Source organism: Zophobas morio, unplaced genomic scaffold, assembly GCF_036711695.1.
Source record: "Zophobas morio isolate AGI-343-1 ecotype UQ-CSIRO unplaced genomic scaffold, CSIRO_AGI_Zmor_V1 ptg000012l, whole genome shotgun sequence".
In the NCBI taxonomy this organism is placed as follows: domain Eukaryota; kingdom Metazoa; phylum Arthropoda; class Insecta; order Coleoptera; family Tenebrionidae; genus Zophobas; species Zophobas morio.
Genome location: NW_026972117.1, coordinates 10,398,165 through 10,417,980, shown reverse-complemented (window position 1 = coordinate 10,417,980; position 19,816 = coordinate 10,398,165). Strand labels below are relative to the sequence as shown.

At 32.6% G+C, this 19,816-nt stretch overlaps 1 protein-coding gene across 3 annotated transcripts in view; it reads left to right on the top strand.

The window, feature by feature from the left end:
• The window catches only part of LOC135127763 (protein stum), a 74,117-nt gene that overhangs the window by 49,959 nt on the left and 4,342 nt on the right, over window positions 1-19,816 (top strand). For all 3 annotated transcript variants that reach the window (XM_064054357.1, XM_064054356.1, XM_064054358.1), the window contains one exon: window positions 1,937-3,679. In XM_064054357.1, coding sequence (XP_063910427.1) covers window positions 1,937-3,679 — 1,743 coding nt within the window. The remainder of the gene's footprint in view (window positions 1-1,936; window positions 3,680-19,816) is intronic.

Sequence of the window (19,816 nt, the reverse complement as noted above, 5' to 3'; positions counted from 1 at the left end):
AAAAAATATGTCGTAAAAAAATGTACGTATGCTGGTCCCGACTGCGATTATGGTTTAAATATTTTCTAGAAAATCCTGTCATGGATGTAGAAACATTTGTGACAGCCAAAGAGGTTTTTTTTGAGAAAATTATCTTTGAATTTAGACCAAATTGAAATAGACAGTAGGCAACAGGCACATTTGGGCAAAAGAAAGAGAAATTAGGGTTACGGCTTCAAATTTTGGACGTATTTACAAACTTAGACCGACTACAGCAATAGCTAAAACTGTGGAGTCTCTGTTGTACAGTACATTTAGAGGTAATAGTCATACATACTATGGACAGCAAAGTGAGGAAAAAGCTGTCAAGTGTTTTGAAATAAATAAAAATATAAAAACTGAACGGTGTGGCTTGTTGATTTCAAAACAATTTCCTTACTTGGCTGCTAGTCGAGACAGGGTTCTAGAGGATAGGAGTGCATTAGTCGAAATTAAATGCCCTTCAAAATCGCAAGATTTGTCTCGCGAAGAAGTGGTTAGAAAAAAAATAATCGAATTTTGTACATTGACAGATAGAGAATTGAAACTAAAAAAAATCCTGATTACTACTTTCAAGTCCAGGGACAAATGCTTGTTACGGGTATTTCACCAGTTTATTTTGTTGTGTGAACACCCAAAGGAATAAATATAGAAAAAATTTATAAAGACGAAGAAATATGTAAAAAGATGGCAGATAAATTTGGCAGATTTTACTTTGGCGCATTATTGCCCGAAATAATTGATTCAAGAAGAAAGAGGAACCTGCCTTTGCGAGAGATTTTTTTTAAATAAATAAAATTTGTTTCTATTTTTTATGTACTTTAATAATTTATTAGGAGTACATTTTTCATCACCAAGACTTGTATATTTTTATTATAAATATATTTTGAAAATGATCTCTCGGCAAATGAAAACATATACGAGCCTCCTTTCTGGGATAGGTAGTAGATACACTTAGCTACTTATACGTGTTAAACAAAAGCTGTATTTTATATATTTTTTATTATTATTATAAATATGTTTATTGGTTTTATTAATTAACAAAGCAAAATATATATTAACAATAATACTACAATGAATTTTTAGTAATCATGTGTATTGAATTCAGGATCCTGAGTGGAGTAAAAATATTATAGTTCCCCAGTTTTAATTCGGTTTTATGATAGTACCTCATTGCGTAAAAGTTAATTTCCTTAACAATAGATTACTACGGCCGGTCCTGGCGGCTTATTATAAAACTGAGTTCCTTGCCATAAATTAGAAAAATCAGCCGAGAACTCTAACAATCAGCTTATGGTCGAGCAGGCGATAAGGGTTTTACCTGGAAAGTCGCTTCCGTAAATTTTAGTGGCGCTCCTATCGGCAAAGTACTGAACTAACTGCTCAAATTCTGTCGAATTGATACCCCTTTTTTCAATAATTGTTAGTTTTTATTAAAAACTCTGCTAACCAATACATCATTAATTTTCCTCTGATATTCCTGTTAAAATTATTCGACGTATTTTGCATTAATGTGTGATATATTTTGATTTTAATAAACACATTATTATTTAAACAAATTGTACCACTAACAAATATTTAATGACTCTGCGCCCTGTAAAAAGTGATTTTTTATCCATGTGCGAATTTCCAAGCGATTCTATGATGGTTATGACTCAAAAAACTGAAAAGAAAACATACAATGGTGCTTTTTTTACGATATTTCTCAGCCATATTTTTTTAACTGATTGAACTGGTTTCTGCGCTCTAGAATATGAAAAAAGCTGCAGTTTGATGTATGATACATCTATATTAATATCATTTTTTCATACAAAAACCCAAAAAAATGTTATACCTCGTCTAGCGAGGTATTCTAAATCGAAAATATCGAACCAAAAGTTACTTATAATTTTAGTAACAATTTTCTCGCTCTTTCCAGGCTCACTCCATCCGCCCGGCGGCACAAGAACATGTCCTTCGCCATCCTGGCCGATCCCACCAGCGCCCCCGGCTCCCGCAGCCCGTCTCCAACCGGCCGCGTTAGCCCCTTCCGAGGCCGGGGCTTCAACCCCGCCGGGTCGCGGCACGCCTCCCCGGCCCCATCGCCACCCCCCGAGGCCTTCAGCCCCTTCAGCGACTCGCCGCACCACTCCAAGATCCCCCGGCTGTCCCGCCGCGGCAGCGCCACCGCCTTCGGCGAGAAAATCACCGACTACCAATCGTCGCCCAACCGGAGAAAGCTAAACTCGCAACTTAGCCAAAGCCTGACCAACATCGCGCCCCCGCGGGTCTCCGGGCGGCCGCCCCCCAGCCCGCGGCGGACCACAGGGTACTCCAAGGTGGCGTTCCAGCGCCTGTCGCCCATCGCGGGCAGTTCGCCGGAGCCAAGTCAATCCCAGTCTTCCCCAAAAGTCAGTAGCTCTAGTAATCAGCAAGCAAATAGGTTCGCTTCGCCGGGTCGCAGCCGGAGCTTCGTGAATCGGCCGCCTGTGAAAGCGGGGCTCAAAGCGGGGTCGAGGAACGTGAGTCGGGAGCCGAGTCCCGGGAAGAATCCGACGTCTCCGACGAGGATCCCGGTGAAGAGTTACAGGAACGTGCAAGCGAAAGTTAATAGTTTTAGTAGGACTAAACCGAAAGTGCCTCCTAAACCACAAGTGCTTAGTGAAGAGACGACGGAAGAGTCGGATGTAGGGACCGCCCGAAGGAGAGTCGGGAGGAGGGACAGCGTCGTGTCGAGGCCGAATTCCAGAGGGAACCTAAACGCCAACACTAACAATAAGAACAATAATAGTAGTAAAGGTACGAAGAGCGTTACGAATGGGAACACCCTCAGTACCAAAAACGGTAAACCTAACCCTAAAACTAAAGGTAGTGACGACACCAAGACCCTTCCGATCAAAAAAACAGACCCTAAACCCAGTTCTAAAACCAAAAGTGACAGTGGTGCCACCACCAGCGACAATAACGTCAAAGAATCGAGTGCAAGTGAGGCCAAACTCTCTGAAGAACTGAAAAAGTCTGAGAGCTCCGTCAAACTCTCAGACCTTCTTCAACCATCAACCACAACAGTGGTTTCCACCACGACCACCACGGTAACCCAACCTTTGAAAATCGAGGCGAAAATCGACCCAGAAGCATCCATCGACAATAAAACCATCGCCCCTATGGTGGACGGACGGGTTCTAAGTGCAACAAGTGTATCCAACGCAATGAACAAAATGAACGACACTGTCATAAACTCGCAGACACTGATGAAGGAAACAGGTTTGACGAAACTATCACCAGCTGCCAGTACCATCATCTCCATGTCCAAAGACGACAAACCCGCGAATCCAGCTTTAGATACGAAAAACGCAACCACCGCGTTACCAACCGTGGAGGAAGCCCCCAGTAAAACCATCGACAACGTCAATAGCAACCACGTCACCTCCACCGGAATCCTCCCATCGGCCCGGGTTCTGGAAGAGCACGTCCAGAACAACATGAGCAAACTAGCTCCAGAGACCAAGCTCGCCAATTCCATCCCGAAGAGCGCCAATGACAGGATTCTGGAGGCTCGGACCGTGGTGGCCCACGACGTCAAACCCATCAAGATCACGGTGAAGGAGAAACCCATGGACGTAGAGGTCCAGAGCGGGAACATCAGGTTCGACACCGCCAATGGGCTGAATGAGAGACCGGGGTGAGTTTAGCCTTGGCAAAGAAAAAGGGATCATATTTCACGTTGTGCTACTTTAAATTGGCTTGTTAAGAAGGAGGTTGCAAATTGTAGAGTGTTTGTAATACGGTGTTGTTTAATTAAAAATAATTAACAAGTACATTCCGGTGTAAATGATATCGTCGCATGGGTTAATTTTAGTTCATATTTGGGTTAGTGGTCCAGTCGAGTAAATCTATATTTTGGGCGAGGAATTTGTGCGTGTGAGAAAAGTTGATGGTCTTTATTGTGCGGGTATTGAAAGTTCAAGGGTCAGGTGTGAGGTTGATGATTGGCAAATGAGGCGGGACGGAATTAATGCGACTGAGATAAACGAGCTTTTTGGTAATAAATGCAAAAGGAATAATTAAGATAAACGAAATATGAAGCATGTTGGTACATTCGTTGCGTTGTCGAAATTTTTTTTATTTCGTATTTCGCGTTTTTTCAATGTGTTACTTTCAAGAAGTAATATAAAAACAATCAAAATTTTGATTTAGTGTTATTAAGATATCTCAACCTCACCCTTTTATTTCTTACTCATTCGTCATTTCTATTAAGAGAGTTTCCGCGGAAATATTGTTTCCGGATTGTTATCAGGTTTCAATCTCTAAAAAATTACATGTTTCAGAACATGAGTTCATACCATTTAAGCACGAAAAACTATTTTAAACTTAAATATTATTATAGTTAATGAATTTCTAAACAACGTGGCATGCATGTGTAGCCTTGCATTTTTCACAACAAAACCTACTTCGATTTTAGACAGTTTTCTTTATAGAACACACTTTTAATTATATGCACGATTTTTAGTTATTTCTTTCCATAAAGCTGCATTTTCCTATTTTTTTTTTTAATCACTTTGAAATGCCAAATAGGTGCAGAAGCAATTCTAGAGAAAATTTGACAGTTGACATTTTATATTTAATATAGATTAAATATGAAGTCCATCAAAACTGAATAGTGACAGTTAGTTTTGTTAACAAGAAATTGGCCAGCATCTGCGTTAAATACTCTAACCCTTTTTGTAAATATTTTCAAATCGTTTAGTTGTTTAAATAGCTCTCATCGTTTGAAGTTAATTTTCTTCCAACAGAAAGACATCGAAACGATATAAGTATATACAGGGTGAGCTAAAGGGAGACATCTAATTTTTTTTTTATTTTCTATGTTGTTTGAGTAACCACTAGATACATTGTAAAAAAATACCACGTATTTAAGAAAAAAAAAAGCTGTTGCTATATTATAATAATTTATAAATGATTGTTAAATACTGGTAACAAATTAATAAGCTTTTACAATTATTTAGAACTATTTCATGTGTATTACATACGGAACAAATTTATTATTAATAATTATATGTATACAGGATGAGCCAAACAGCACACGTTCCCCAATATCTCACTAATTATTAGAAATACCAAAAGAGCACTAAAAAATACGATCAAAAATAGCCATAGATTTTTAAAAATTTGTCTCTGATAGTTGCATTTTCAACTTAAATCGTCAAATTGACGGTAATTTGACAAGACGAAAATTCTGCCAAACACAAATCTTCAAAAATTTATCGCTGTTTTTGATTGTGTTTTTTTTTGCTCTCTCGATATAAAAGTTAGTTAGTTTTTTAAATAGAAGATCCTAAATATCCGATATAATTTTAGATATTCATATATATCTCCTCCTAGGATTTATAACTACGGTTTATTTTTGAAACACGGATTCAACGTTGCCACGTTATTTTCTTGAAATTAGATTTTTGTTTTGTAATGAAAAGAATAAATTGTTACAGTTTTCAAATATTTAGAGTTGAATTTTTTACATTTTTAACATTTAAAAACAGAGTACGATGCAGTAATAAATACAGGGTGTTCTATATTTGATAAAACGGAATATCGATAATTGAAAAACACTCTGTATATTAGAGTGTGATTAAATTGACACCTCAAAAAAGTGTGTATTTCTAGTTGTCTCTTCATGAAGTATTGCAAAATAAATGAAAACTGAAAAGTTGGAAAATCCAAAAATTAAACACTGAGAAATCGAAAAATTAGAAAAATTAAAAATCGAGGAACTGGAAATTGAAAAACTGAAAAATCGGATATTTGAAAAATTCAAACATTGAAAAATAAAGAAATTAAATTAAATACTTGGGAATAGTAAATCTACTGAATGAAATATAGAAACGAAAAATAAAAAAATCGAACATCTATAAAAAATGCAATTCGAAAAATTGAGGAACTGAAAAGTGAAAAATCATTACCTGAAAAATTTTACTTTACGGCCGATAAATTTTAAATCGACGAGTAGAAAATCGAAAAATTAAGAAAACGAAAAATCGATATCTAGAAATTCAAAAATTGAAAAAATGCAAAATCTAATAATTGTGAATCGAAGAACGGAATAAATAAAATTACAAACACTCAAAAATTCGAAAAGCTGTAAAACAGAAAAAATATATAAATTTGAAAAATCAAAAAATGAAAAATTGGAAAAACGAAAAATTAAAATCGAGAAACGGAAAACTGCGAATCGAAAAATTCAAAAATCGAAAACTTGAAAAATTCAAACCTTGAAAAATAAAAAAATTAAATTAAACACTTCAAAATTGTAAATCAATACATTGAAAAAATTGAAAAACTGAAAAATTGGGAAAACGAAAAATTAAAAAACCGTAAAACTATTAAATGCAAATGGAAAATTGAGGAACTGAAAACTGGAAAATCATTAACTGAAAAATTTTACTTTACGGCCGATAAATTTTAAATCGACGCGTGGAAAATCGAAAAATTAAGAAAACGAAAAATCGATATCTAGAAATTCAAAAATTGAAAAAATGCAAAATCTAATAATTGTGAATCGAAGAACGGAAATAAATAAAATTACAAAAACTCAAAAATTTGAAAAGCTGTAAAGCAGAAAAAATATATAAATTTGGAAAATCAAAAAATGAAAAACTGGAAAAAACGAAAAATTAAAATCGAGAAACGGAAAACTGCGAATCGAAAAATTCAAAAATCGAAAACTTGAAAAATTTAAATGTTGAAAAATAAAAAAAAAAAATTAAATACTTCAAAATTGTAAATCAACACATTTAAAAAATATAAAAACTGAAAAATTGGAAAAACGAAAAATCAAAAAACCGAAAAACTATAAAATGCAAATAGAAAATTGAGGAACTGAAAACTGGAAATCATTAACTGAAAAATTTTACTTTACGGCCGAAAAATTTTAAATCGACGGGTGGAAAATCGAAAAATTAAGAAAACGAAAAATCAAAATAGCTAGAAATTCAAAAATTGAAAAAGTGCAAAATCTAATAATTGTAAATCGAAGAACGGAAATAAATAAAATTACAAAAACTCAAAAATTCGAAAAGCTGTAAAGCAGAAAAAATATATAAATTTGGAAAATCAAAAAATGAAAAATTAAAATCGAGAAATGGAAAACTGCGAATCGAAAAATTGGAAAAACGAAAAATTTAAAAACCGAAAAACTATAAAATGCAAATGGAAAATTGAGGAACTGAAAACTAGAAAATCATTAACTAAAAAATTTTACTTTACGGCCGAAAAATTTTAAATCGACGAGTGGAAAATCGAAAAATTAAGAAAACGAAAAATCGATATCTAGAAATTCAAAATTGAAAAAATGCAAAATCTAATAATTGTAAATCGAAGAATTGAAGAAATGAAATTTTGAAAAAATCAGAAGTTGAAACTGTCGAAAACTCAAAAATCGAGAAAAATTTTTCTAAAAACGAAAAATAAAAATTTGAAAATTTTCGAAATTCGAAAGAAATGTAAAACTGAAAATATTTTGTGAAGAGATAAACCAATATTCACGCTTTGTTGTGATATATAATGCACTAATAAAATACAGGGTGCTCAATTTGAAAAAACTGAAATAATAATGATTTTCGCAAATTGCAACATTTAAAATTTTTTTACAAACTACAGGGTGTTTGTAAAAAAAAACTGAAACAACGCAGATCTTAAAATCAATATCAAACAATTACATTTTTGTGAAGCCTTGCAATTAAAAACGAATAAATACCCAAAACTGAAATATCGAAAAGCTGTGAAGTCGAAAAATCGTATAAAATTGGAAAATCGAAAAATGAAAATTCGAAAAATTCAAATATCAATCAGAAAACTGGAAAAGACAAAAATTAAAAATCGAGAAACAGAAAATTCGAAAAACTAAAGAAATGAAAAACTGAAAAATTGAAAACATTATGAAAAATTCAAAAGTCGAAAAATCGAAAAAATTACACTCAATACTTGAAAATTACCAACCGAATCACCAAAAAACGAGAAATAAAAAAATCCAAAAATTGAAGAAAAATTTTAAAAATTGAAAAATGGAAAAAAATTAGAAATGCTACAATAGAAAAATACAAGATCGAATAATTGAAATCGAAAAATTGCATAAATGTAAAATTGTATTTTACACTTACGTATTTCATGTGTTCCATAAACTGAAATTAGTTGTTTAAAATTTAATTATCACCTAGTTTTATTAGAAATTAAAAATATGAAAAATTCAAGCGTTGAAAAATCGAAAAAAATTAAACTAAGCACTTGAAAATTGCTAACCGAATCACCAAAAAAGTTGAAAAATTAAAAACCGAGAAACTAAAAACCTGAAAAAACCAAAAATTAAGGAATCCAAAAACTGAAGAAAACTTTTAAATCGGAAAAGTGAAAAATGGAATTATTTAGAAATTAAAAAATAGAAAAATGCAAAATCGAATAATTTTAAATCGAAAAACCGAAGAAATGAAGAAATTGAAAATTGAAACATTCTAAAGTTAAAAGATCGAGAAACAAAAAATCGAGAAACTGTCGAAAACTGAAATCGAGAAAAATTGTCAAAACCAAAAATAAGAATTCGAAAATTCTCGAAAAAAACAAAAAATTAAAAAATCAAAAAATTGAAAAATACAAAACCGAATAATTGTAAATCGAAAAACTGAAGCAATGAAGAAATAGAAAATTGAAAAATTCTAAAATTGGAAAACCGAAAACTAAAAAATTAAGAAACTGTTGAAAACTAAATTATTGAGAAACTCAAAAATTGTAAAAACGAAAATAAATGTCCTCATATGTTTTTGAGTCATCCGACATACCCGTAATCGTTTTTTCCCCAAAATTCTGTATGTTTAAGATAAAAAAATTAAGGCAGATTCATAAACCACAGGTAGAATTTTCTTTGCAAAATTTTGAGATGACGTCAGTAAATCTTTGGTGGGAATGATCAGACGAATTTTGGTTAGCGTTTTACCATCTAACTGATATTCCTTAAAATACACATAAAATTTCACATCAATCAATCTAGTGGTTGACCTTGCTTGACCTGACCTAACCTGACCTAATCTAATACTTCCCTAGCTTACGCTGGGGTAATTAATAAAGTTGACGTTAAGTATCACTCTGTATATTTAATTTCTTTGTTGTTTTACGACTGTACAATTCCAATTACCTCCTTTTAGGAATGGAATTCAAGACGTCTTTTAAAAAAATTTAAACGTCGATGTTCTTTTCCGAGTTATAAATATCCCACACAATAGTTTTTATTTTCGACTCGCCAATTTACACAACTGTTCGCATATTTTAGCGCCGAAACACTTTCGGGCCTTTCCATAATTTATCAACCCACTTCTGTCCCACCTCGTCCCAAAAACACAAAAACCGCCACCGTGGCCTTAATGATTTATTGTAAATTCTCTCTTCGGGAGCTGTTCGATGCACGAGCAACGAAAAGCAGGAGTAAAAATATGAAATCTCGAGAACGAAGGTAGTTTCATGGCGAGTCACGTGACCGGTCAGCGATTGTTGTGATACTGCTGAGAAGCACGCGACATTACAGGGGTGAACAAATCCAAAACCTCTCGAAGGGACGGCATTATCGAGTCCCAGGGCCTGATTTACATCTTTTTAATGCCACCTCCTAATTACGTGGTCGAAGGTTCATTCAAATATTTGAGCCCATCACAAACATCCATACTCATTTCCAAAGAATCGGACTCGCTGAATTTTAAATGATGCCACAGTGATAAAAAAACTATTTTTGATTGCATCCGCACTTTCAGCCAATCAAAGCAGGTCAATAGCAAGCTGCACCATGTAGCGTTCACTAGTGAACTATGCCCTCACCATAAAAATCTAGAAATCGAATCCCGATTATTGAAATTTTGCTTTTGACACCGGCAGAATGTCACCTTTCGAAAACGTCGTTCGGTATGCTACTCGCATGAATAATTCATCGCAAAAATTGTACTTTATGTAAATGGAACGATCGTTAGATTTTTAAAAGTGGCGTATGCGGAAGTCTGAAAAATCCTTCTTTGCGTTCGCTAAACACCTCTATCGAGGAGCCTGCTAATCGAAAAGATCGGCTCTTGATAACCCCTCATGCCTATAATGCATAAACGCGAGTCTCGGTTTTTAGTGGAGGAAGGGGTGTCCAAGGTTCTAGTCAGATCCCGCTCTATTAAGAATTTTAATATCGATCGCCGTAATTTGAAGGATGCACAATGCGGTGGTGGGGGTGGGGGTAATTTGCAACAATTTGATCATTTGGTATGCAGATTTGTTGTTGGGTGAGGAATGATTTGTGCTTTGTTAATGGGGAATTTACGTTTGTCTAAAAAAAAAGTTGGATTGGCAGATTTTTCAAAGCGCGTTTTTAGGCATTTTCACCCTGACTCAGATTTTTCGGAAAATATTTAACAGTTATTTTTAATAGCTTCATTATGACCATCAACAGTAACACGAACTTGTTCCAAATTTCGACCTACTTCATTATAAATTATTTTAATTTCTTAATAAATGGATCTGTAAACAGTGCTACTTTGCTTTAAAAATTGGATTTGAACAGTGTCTGCTCGAACATGGAATCTTCCTATTCGAGTAGTTTAAATTTCCATAACAATCTACATAAATTTAAAATAAAATCGATCCAACTTAAATATGTAACGAAAATGATGTACAAATAGACGTAACAGATTTTAAATATAAAACCTGTGTTATTTGGCGTCTTTGTTAATTTTTGGCTTCTTCCTTAGAAAATATTTTTAAACCTCACTTTTTTTTATTGTTTTTACAATTTTCTCAGTCAGGTGTAGCTCTTTTTATTGTCACATACTTATTTTTAAATTTTTAAAGACTTATTTTTTCCGATTTTACGAAAATTAAAAATCAAGAAACTAAAAAATAAAAAAACTGGAAGGACGAAAAATTAAAAATCGAAAAACTGAAAAATCCAAAAGTCGATGAAACGAATAACTAAAAAATCAAAAGCTGAAAAACCGAAAAAAGGAAAGTTCAAAAACGGTATAAAATCGAAAAATCAAAAAATGAAAAATCGAAATATTGAAAAAAACTCGAAAAACTGAATAATTGAAAAAATTTAAAATGAACATTTGAAAAACTCAAAATTTGAAAACTTAAAAATTGAAGAAAAATTGGAAAAACGGATACATAAAAAAATTGAACAATTGCGAATCGAAAAATTGAAGAACTGAAAAACTGGAAAATTAAAAACAGGAGAATTTAACTTCACACACGAAAAGTTTTAAATCGGAAAAGTCAAAAATTGAAAGATTGGGAATACAAAAAATCAAAATATCTAGAAATTCAAAAATCGAATAATTGTAAGTCGAAGAAATGAAGAATTAAAATATCAAAAGTTGTAAAATGAAAAGTATACATATTTGAAAAATTGAAAAGATACAAATTGAATAATCAACAAATAAAAAATCGAGAAACTGTCGAAAACTTAAAAATTGATACACATTAAAAAATTGTGGAAACGAAAGATAAAAAATCTAAAACTGTAAAATCGATAAATTGACGAAATGCAAAATTGGAAAGCCAAAAACTGAAAATTTAAAGCCCGAACACCGTAAAAATTTTAAATCGACAAACTGAAACAAAAAATTGAGAAAACGAAAAATGAGAATATCAAGAAATTGGAAAATAGGAAAAATGTAAAATCGAATAATTGCAAGTCGAAGAAATAAAAAAAGAACAATTGAAAAACTGAAATTCAAAACTTGAAATTGAAAAACCGAAATTGAAAATTCCAAATTGAAAAATCGAAACTGAAAAATCGAAACTGAAAAATCGAAACTGAAAAATCGAAACTGAAAAATCGAAACTGAAGAATCGAAATTGAAAAATCGAAATTGAAAAACCGAAACTGAAAAATCGAAATTGAAAATCCGAAATTGAAAAGCCGCAATTGAAATCGAAATTGAAAAATCGAAACTGAAAAATCGAACCTGAAGAATCGAAACTGAAAAATTAAGTGTCGGGAAGTTGAAAAGTCGAAAAATTAAAAAACGAAAAATTCAAAAAATCGAATTATTTAAAAAACTAAAGATTAAAATATCTCAAAATTAATTGATGAATTGTAAAATCGAAAACAAATCTAAATCGAAGAAATGAAGAAATCAAAAAATTGGAAAGTTTAACAGTCAAAAAATCGAAAAATTCAAAATCGAGACACTGGAAAGTTGTGGAAACGAAAAATCGAGAAACTGTAAAATCGAAAAATTGCCGAAATGTAAAATTTAAAAGCCAAATACTGAAAATTTAAAAGTCTCGAAAAATTTTAAATCGATAAGCTGAAGAACTGAAAAAATGAGAAAACGAAAATTTTCAAGAAATTGGAAAATCGGAAAAATGCAAAATCGAATAATTGCAAATCGAAAATCTGAAGAAATGAAGAATTGAAAAACTGAAAATTTGAAAATTCGAAAAATTAAAAAGTTTTAAACTGAACACTTGCGAAAAGAAAAATTAAAAAACTTAAAAACTGAAAACTGAGAAAATGAAAAATCGAAAAATTAAGCGTCAGGAAACTGAAAACTCGAAAAGTGGAAAAATAAAAATCTAAACATCGACCAGAAAATCAAAAGTTGAGAAATTGAAACATCGAAATCATTTAGAAAACGAAGACTAAAATATCTCAAAATTAAAAAAATCGATAAATTTTAAAATCGTAAATTAATCTAAACTGAAGAAATGAAGAAATAAAAAACTCCAGAAGTCGAAGAATCGAAAAATTAAAAATTGAAAAGCGAGAATTCAAAAAATCGAAAAATTAAAAATTCTATTTGAAACGTTGAAAAATTGAAATATCCAAAAATTAAAACTAATTACAATCGAAACATTGCAAATCGAAATTGAAGAAATGAAGAAGTGAAAAATTGAAAAGTCAAAAAATTGGGAAGTTCATTAGTCAAAAAATCGAAAAATTCAAAATCGGGACACTGAAAAATTGTGGAAACGAAAGATAAAGAATCGAAAAACTGTAAAATCGAAAATTTGCCGAAATGTAAAATTGAAAAGCCAAAAACTGAAAATTTAAGTCCCGAAAAATTTAAACTGAATAATTGAAAAATTGAGAAAACGAAGAACTGAAAAAATGAAATGAAAAATTGAAAAATAGAAACATTAATGAGTTTTAAATTAAAAACTTCCGAAGAGAAAGATTTATAAATTCAAAAATTAAAAAATGAGAAAATGAAAAATCAGAAAATTCAAAAATCGAATCATTTAAAAAAGGAATGGAAAGTTCACTAAAATTTTAAAAATTGAAAAATTGTGGAAATGACAAAACAAAAAATCGAAAAACTGAAAAATTCAATTTGAAACGCCGAATAATTGAAAAATTTAGAATTTAACATCTGAAAAATTGTAAATCGAAAAATTGAAATATCCAAAAATTAAAACTAAGCTTCGAATATCTCGAAATTGGAAAATCGATAAAATGTAAAATCAAAAGATTGCAAACTGAAGTTGAAGAAATGAAAAAATGAAAAATCAAAAAATTAAAAATTCAGAAGCTGACCAAAATTTATCTAATCATTCCCATCAACAACTTGACGTCATGTCAACATTTCTGGTAAATATCTTCGAAAAATAACACTCCCCTGTACTTGTGGTTTATGAAACCGCCTCGAGTTTCGACAATTAGAAATTGAACAGGAAAAAATGTTGAGCAAGACATTGTGCGTCAAAATCGACAATAATAATTTTTGCTACTATTTCTCAAAATAAACTTTGATAATAATATCCTGCTACATCACTAATTACACCACTAATCAAAATTATTCTTGCCACCCTTATGAATATTACATCGTTTGACAACTGTTTCCCCTTCCTGAACCTCCACATTCCAAACCTCTCACCCCACACATTTTTAATTATCGAACCGCAAAACCTTGTATCACATACACCCCATAAACCCCCAGTCATATCCTGTGCGAACTCTCAGCGATGAATTAATGAGCTTCCCGCGTTATTTTTACAACCATTACGTAACCCAACCCGACGAATACATTTTCCATCTCCAGATAAATCTTCCCGTGGAAATAAACAGCATTTTCAAATTGCCCCGAATATGTCTTGTATCGACCTCACCGAACAGCACGTGGTGGTATAGACCTTGTCCTTCACACAACCCCTCAATACAAAACCCCCAAAAGAGGATCAATCAATCCAACTTATAATAAAGAATGTATTCGCGTCAACAATTCGCTCGCTGAAAAGTTTTACAGAGATAGGGAGTCGTCATTAGGGAAACTACAAAGTATTTTTAAAGGGGTTAGAAGTTTCTAACAGGTCATTTGTGGGTTTTCTGAAATAATGACCCGAAAAACACGCAACTTTATCATATTTCAGGGTGCATTGGAGTGATTGGGGGTTCAGGAGAAGGGATGGAGCGCCACCTGTGGGAAAGGGTTGGAACTAGTAGGTGAAAATGGTTGAAATTTTCTTCGAACTAAACTATTAAAGTGTACATGATATAAAAATATACACAAGTTAACTAAATATGGAAATAAGGAGATAAAAGATTAGGTCCACTATAGGGGTGACGTAACAGCCCAAATTATTTTTATCGTTAAATTGATTAGCTTCGTTACTCTTTTACAAGAAATGGTTCATTTTCAGCACGAACTTGGCGTAAATCATAACATCGTGTGGACTAGTCCAGAATTGGTAATTCTCGTACTCAATAGATAACAGATTGGTACATCTATCGTAACAATAGGACCCTAGTGCGGTAATAAATTTTACAATATTGACGCGGCACGCAATTAACTTTATCACAAGACAATTTATATCAACAATGAATACAAAATCCGAAACATAATTAACTCAATTTTAAATCCTCACAAAACCTTAATTTAGGAAGTTCCAAGGTCTCTAATATCGTGAAATTAATTACATCGCCGGGTTCACTTTGTTTTGTACTCTCTATTTACGCCGAACTCTGGAAAGTGGCCGAATTAATCATTGTAATAACTCGCGGAAAAAGTCGAAGGCAAATTTGGCGCTTATGAGAAATCGATGAGGCCATTAATCAAAATTTCACTTAAGCGCGAAGGTCGACATCGCCTATAATAATAAAACGAATTTATGCGAATTTTTCTGATAGCAAGTGAGAGAAAAGTGAGCCCGATCTTGACGAAAAAGCGCACTCTAATGGTGGGTATTTCGGGAGAAAGGAAAGCTTTAACCCTGACATAGATTAGCATAAGTCTGAGTCTTTGGGTGGTTGTTGAGGGGCGAAGGAGGTTTCCTTGTTATTGTTGGCTTGCGTGATCCTGGCGTCTGGAATGGCCAGCGAGTGGAAAATGGCGTGTCCAGCCCGCACAGTGGCGGCGCAAAAGAACAAACACCATCCAAAGCTACACTGAAAACAGTAACTTTCTAGCCCGGCGCATCCACCATTTTTGCGTCACAATTTTTTAAATAAATGTGTACCTATCTACAAAAACCGACTATTATCACCATCAAAGCACAAAGTATGAAATAAAAAGTGTAAATAATAAATTACAACAACGTAGAAGTGTCACAAAATTTTTGCTATCCCGGCGCATCCACCATTTATACTCCTCATGAATATTACAATCTTCCAATAAAACTAACTGGACAAACAAAAAGTGGTTCATATGCAAATCTCGGCTCCATTAAACTGATTTATGGAACACTTTCCCATGCATAAAAAATTCATTAGCGCCGCCACTGGTCGAGGGTTGGCCGGTGTCCAGTAGCTTAATGTAAGACGTTTGCGGCCGCATTGAAGTCGTGAAAGCGTCCATCGACGCTTTAGAACCGCGGAACATAAAACATCGCTCCAGTGACACTTTACAAATCAATTTTCTAAACAAACTTGTATATTTTGACGCGAAGTGGTATCGGAAGTGACCGCAAACTGTTCTTTCCGGCGAAATGGATGATGTGGTGGTTCTGACACTCCGCTTTATTTATTAGCCGACTCATTAATTTTCTTTTTGTTGTTGTTTGATGAGCTCTGAAGTCGGTTCGATTCATGAAATAACTAAGTGTGGGAAATAGCTTGATAAATGTTGTGGAAAAAGGAAGATTTTGCGAAAATGACGTACATCTACGTTATGCCGTTACATGAGGAGTATAATGGTTATGGAGTTCTAGAAAACGGAGGGTATGGGAGTTAATTTTTTTGATATGATCTAGTGCGTGTTGGGTGTTTAATGCTTGTAACGTAACAGCTTTCTTAGTCGATATTTTTCTAGTTTAAAACAAAGAAAAATCGAAAGTTGGTGTTTAAGTTGTAAAAAATTATGGTTCAAGGTTGATGGTGGTTGATGGAAAGGTTAATCTGACATACGGGAAAGTACAAACGCGAAGTCCGGTTTCCGTTGTTTTAGCATGTGTAGGTACAATTATTTTGTAATTTACGTAAATTGGTGGATTAGTCACCGATTTTGTTTCTAGTTTTTTTTTTCTCTTAATCTCTCTCTCCAAAAATTTTGCTCGAATTCTCCTGTTCCTTCTGTTTCCCAAATTTTTGCAGTTCTTGGTTTAAACACTAATGCACGTGGGTTTATTTTCCTTTTTAGAAATCGAAATAACTTTTCCAGTTCTTCCTTATCGTGGACGCAAACGCAAAATTTGGCGTTGATTATTGTAGATTATGCATTCCGTGTTTCTATTCTGGTTTTCCCATTACACACTCCAGCACCAAATTGAAAGGCACGCTGGATAATCGATTTCTTCACCTTAGCCCATTTTGCTAGTCTGAACATATATAATGTCCTTCTAATGTGGTTTTATTACCTACATTCTGCGAAGTCATTTCCACTCATTTTCTTAACGCTCTTGAAATATCGAGCTTTTTCTTTTGTCATGGAAAAAACATCTGAGTATGAAGTTGTGGATCTTCTTAATTCGTTTTGTTCATATTTATTTATTCGAAGTTCTTTGGAACTTTTTATAATATTTTCATCATCAACTGAGTAAAAATTGTTCGTGCTTTGTAATTTTTGACATTTCTGTCCATAATTTATTCTTCCGTTTATTAATTCTTTAATTAATTTATTTTTACCATAAATAAAAAATTGTCGCTTTTGACATTCACTGTTATTTTGGCTTTTTTTCTCCTTTACTAAATTTTTCTTCAAATCGTATGTTGAAGTTAAAATTTCTTTGTTGAATTTTTTTTTCAGTTGTAGATGGTCCCGATTACCTATTTTCATTGTTGTTGAATATTTGGATTCCATCTTCGAAATTTCCAAACTGAGTATAATTAATTTAGGTCCATCGGTTTCCATCTATGTCTGTCGATTTTTATTAGATCTATTCGAATGTATTTCAACAACTTGAGGACGTCACCTCAATGTTTTGCATAGTAAATATTGTTTAAATAACATTTTTCTGTACTTGTTTTCTTTTTCTCATTGTGGCATCTTTCTAGTTGTTGTAGGCTTTTTTTTGTTGTTTTTTTGTCATTTTTTTGTAGTCATCTTTTTTTTGTTGCATTTTTATATATTTTTTGTCCTTTGTTTTTGTTTATTGTGAATTTTTTGTCGTTTTCCTTGTCACTTTTTGGGCGCATTTTTAATGGATTTTTGTCGACTTTTTTGTATCGATTCTCTTAACATTTTTTGTCACTTCTGTTAGTCATATTTTTTTCGCATTTTCTGTAGTTTATTTTATCGCGTTTTTTTAATAAAAATTTTATTACAAAAACTCATTTGAAACTTATCTTTGATATTTCACACCTATTTTTATTTTGACTTTCAAGGGTCATCATAACCCCTAAGTTAGGAAAAAGTAGGCATTCTGTTTTCATCCGACAAGAAATCCGTCAGTTTTTAATTTCCTTTTTTTGCCACTTTTTATAGTCGCCTGTTTAAAAAAATTGTATCCTCTACTTTTGTAGTCTTCTGTGATTTTTTTTGTCGTTCTTTACGTACCGGTTTTTTAGTCTTTTTAGTCAACTTTTTCCCCTGTTTTTGCTTTTTTGTCGCCTTTGTTCTAAATTGTTTGTCTTACTTCATTGTCTTTTTGTTGCATTTTTTATGACGTTTTTTGACTCCGCTCCGTTAGTCGCATTTTTATGATCTTTTTTGTCATTTTCGTCAAACTTCGTAGTCACCCTTTTTCGCATTCCGTAATACACTAATCAAAATTTGTCTGTTCATCTTTACCAATAATTTGATGACGTCACCTCAAAATTGTGCATAGTAAATATTATAAAGTACCATTTTTCTATACTTGTAGTATGTACTTTTTTGTCACTTTTCTTATCGCTTTTTGAATCCGATTTCTGTTTTTTGTCACTTTTTGTAGTTCTGTTTTTTCGGTAATTTTGCTGTTTTTGTCCTTTTCATGGAGTATTTTTTGTTATTTTTTGTGTTCACCCTTGTTTGTTGAATTTCGTTGTCCTCTGGTTTGGCAGCCTTTTGTGTGGACTTTTCGTCCATTTTTGGTCTTCGTTTTTAGTCAATTTTTCTCATTTTTGTGGATTTTTTCTGTTTTTGCTTTTTTAACGCCTTTGTTGTGAACTTTTGTATTTTTTCATGTTGATTTTTTTGTAACCTTTTTTTGAGATTCTCCTCACATTTTTTGTGGAATTGTTTTGTCGCGTTTTTTCGTAATTTGTTGTTACGTTTGTGTCCTTTTTAAAAAGTTTTTGTGTTATCTTTTAACGGTCATTATAACTCCCAAAGTATGAAAAAGTAGGTACTCAGTTTTTGACCGTCTGTAGTCTGTTGGCGATTTTAATAGACAGACAATCTATTTTAGGAATATCGTGTAGATGGTAAAACGCTAATCACAATTTGCCTGATCATCCTCACCAACAATTTGATGACGTCACCTTAAAATTTTGCATAGTAAATGTTATAATATAACATTTTTCTTTACGTGTTTTTATTTTCTTTTGGTAGGTCTTTTGTAGCTTTTTGTAGTCACCTTTTTGTCGCATGTTTGTATGATTTTTTTGTCCTGTTTTCGCATTTTTTTATGATTTTTTTGTCCTGTTTTCGCATTTTTTATCTCCTTTTTGATGAATTTCTTGTCAATTTTTAATTTTCTTCCGTTGCGACTACTCTTATCACTTTTTATTGTCGTTTTTCTTTTTTTGTCACTTTTTATAGTCGCCTTTTTTTAAATTTATTCTCGTCCTCTATTTTTGTAGCCGTCTGTGAATTTTTTGCCGTTTTTTCGGTATTCTTTTTTTGATCTTTTTGAATTCCCTCTTTCCCTTCGTTAATTTTCGAATTAATCCTTTTTTTGTATTTCGTAACACGCTGATCAAAATTTATCTGATGATTCCCACCAATAATTTGATGACGTCACCTCAAAATTGTGCGTAGTAAATGTTAAAAAATAACATTTTTCCATACTTGTTTACTTTCTTTCTTGCGACTTTTCTTTTCGCTTTTGAATCCTTTTTTTGTTTTTTTTTTGTCACTTGATTGCTGTCATACTTTTCGGGAATTTTTTCCTTGTTTTTTTGTCCCTTTTGTACGGCATTTTTATCACTTTTTGTAGTCGCCCTTTTTTGTTTAATTTCTTTGTTCTCTATTTTTGTAGCCTTTTGTGTGAGTTTTTTTGTAGCTCTTTTGGCACTTTTTCTAATTTTTGTGGATTTTTTGTCGACTAATTTTGCTCTTGTCGTTGCATTTGTTTGTAAACTTTTTGTCTTTTTCGTTGCCTTTTGTGTTGCATTTTTTATGACGTTTCTTGACTACTTTTCGTTCGTCGCATTTTTGTGGCCTTTTTGCCATTTTCGTCAATTTTCGTGTTCATCCTTTTTTTTGCATTTCGTAACACGCTGATC